Genomic DNA, 983 nt, shown 5'->3' on the forward strand with positions numbered 1-983 from the left:
ACGGAACCCCCAACCCCTCCCCAACCCCCAACCCCTCCCCAACCCCGAACCCCTCGCGAAACCCGAACCCCTCGCGAAACCCCAACCCCTCGCGAAACCCCAACCCCTCGCGAAACCCCAACCCCTCCCCAACCCCCAACCCCTCGCGAAACCCCAACCCCTCCCCAACCCCCAACCCCTCGGAAAGCCCCAACCCCTGGCCAGCCCCCCACCTGCAGGGCAGTGCGTATGCAGGCCTCGAGGTAGTTTTTTTCGGGCTTGGGGGTGTAGAAGATCTCGACGGGGTGCATGCGTCCGGGGACATTGAGGATGGGGGCCCCGTCGAAGTACTTTTGGAACTTGTCGGCGTCGAGCGTGGCGCTCATGACCACCACTTTGAGGTCTTTTCTGCTGCTGACCACTTCCTTCAAAAGCCCAAACAACAAGTCCGTGGCCACCGTGCGCTCGTGGGCCTCGTCGAGCAGCACGGCGCTGTAGCGCTCCAGCAGCGGGTCCGCCATGGCCTCCCGCAGCAGCATGCCGTCGGTCAAGTAGCGCAGAATGGTGCTGCTGCTGCTGCGGTCTTCGAAGCGAATGGTGTACCCCACTTCCTGGCCAAGACTGACGTCCAGTTCTTCGGCCACTCTCTGGGCCACGGACATCGCGGCCACGCGCCGCGGCTGCGTGCATGCGATGCAGCGGCCCGCATGCAGCCCCGCATGCAACATGAACTGCGTCATCTGCGTGGTCTTCCCGCTGCCGGTTTCGCCCACCAGGATCACGAAGCGGTTCTTCGCCACCAACTTCAAGAAGTGCTTTTGGCTGCGCCACGCCGGCAGCTGCTTCCGGCTCTCCAAGATCCGGTAGTACCTGTCAGTGAAGGGTCTTCCGTTGAAGGGGTTGATGCCGTCGGGGGGTTCGGGGCCGCAGGTGGGGCCGCAGGGGCCGTTCGGGGCGTTCACCGCCGCCGCCGCCGCTGCTGCTGCTGCTGCTGCTGCTGCCGC

General features: G+C 65.4%; 1 protein-coding gene across 1 annotated transcript in view; it reads right to left on the reverse strand.

Annotated features, from left to right (window-relative positions):
• ETH_00038750 (ATP-dependent RNA helicase, putative) overlaps nucleotides 1-983 on the reverse strand; it is a gene marked incomplete at both ends in the record, with an annotated part of 3,115 nt that overhangs the window by 1,984 nt on the left and 148 nt on the right. The window contains one exon of the mRNA XM_013373978.1: nucleotides 213-981. Within this exon, the coding sequence (XP_013229432.1) occupies nucleotides 213-981 (769 nt within the window). The remainder of the gene's footprint in view (nucleotides 1-212; nucleotides 982-983) is intronic.

This window comes from Eimeria tenella, genomic scaffold (genome assembly GCF_000499545.2).
Source record: "Eimeria tenella Houghton genomic scaffold, Eth_scaff1865, whole genome shotgun sequence".
NCBI classification, from domain to species: Eukaryota; Apicomplexa; class Conoidasida; order Eucoccidiorida; family Eimeriidae; genus Eimeria; species Eimeria tenella.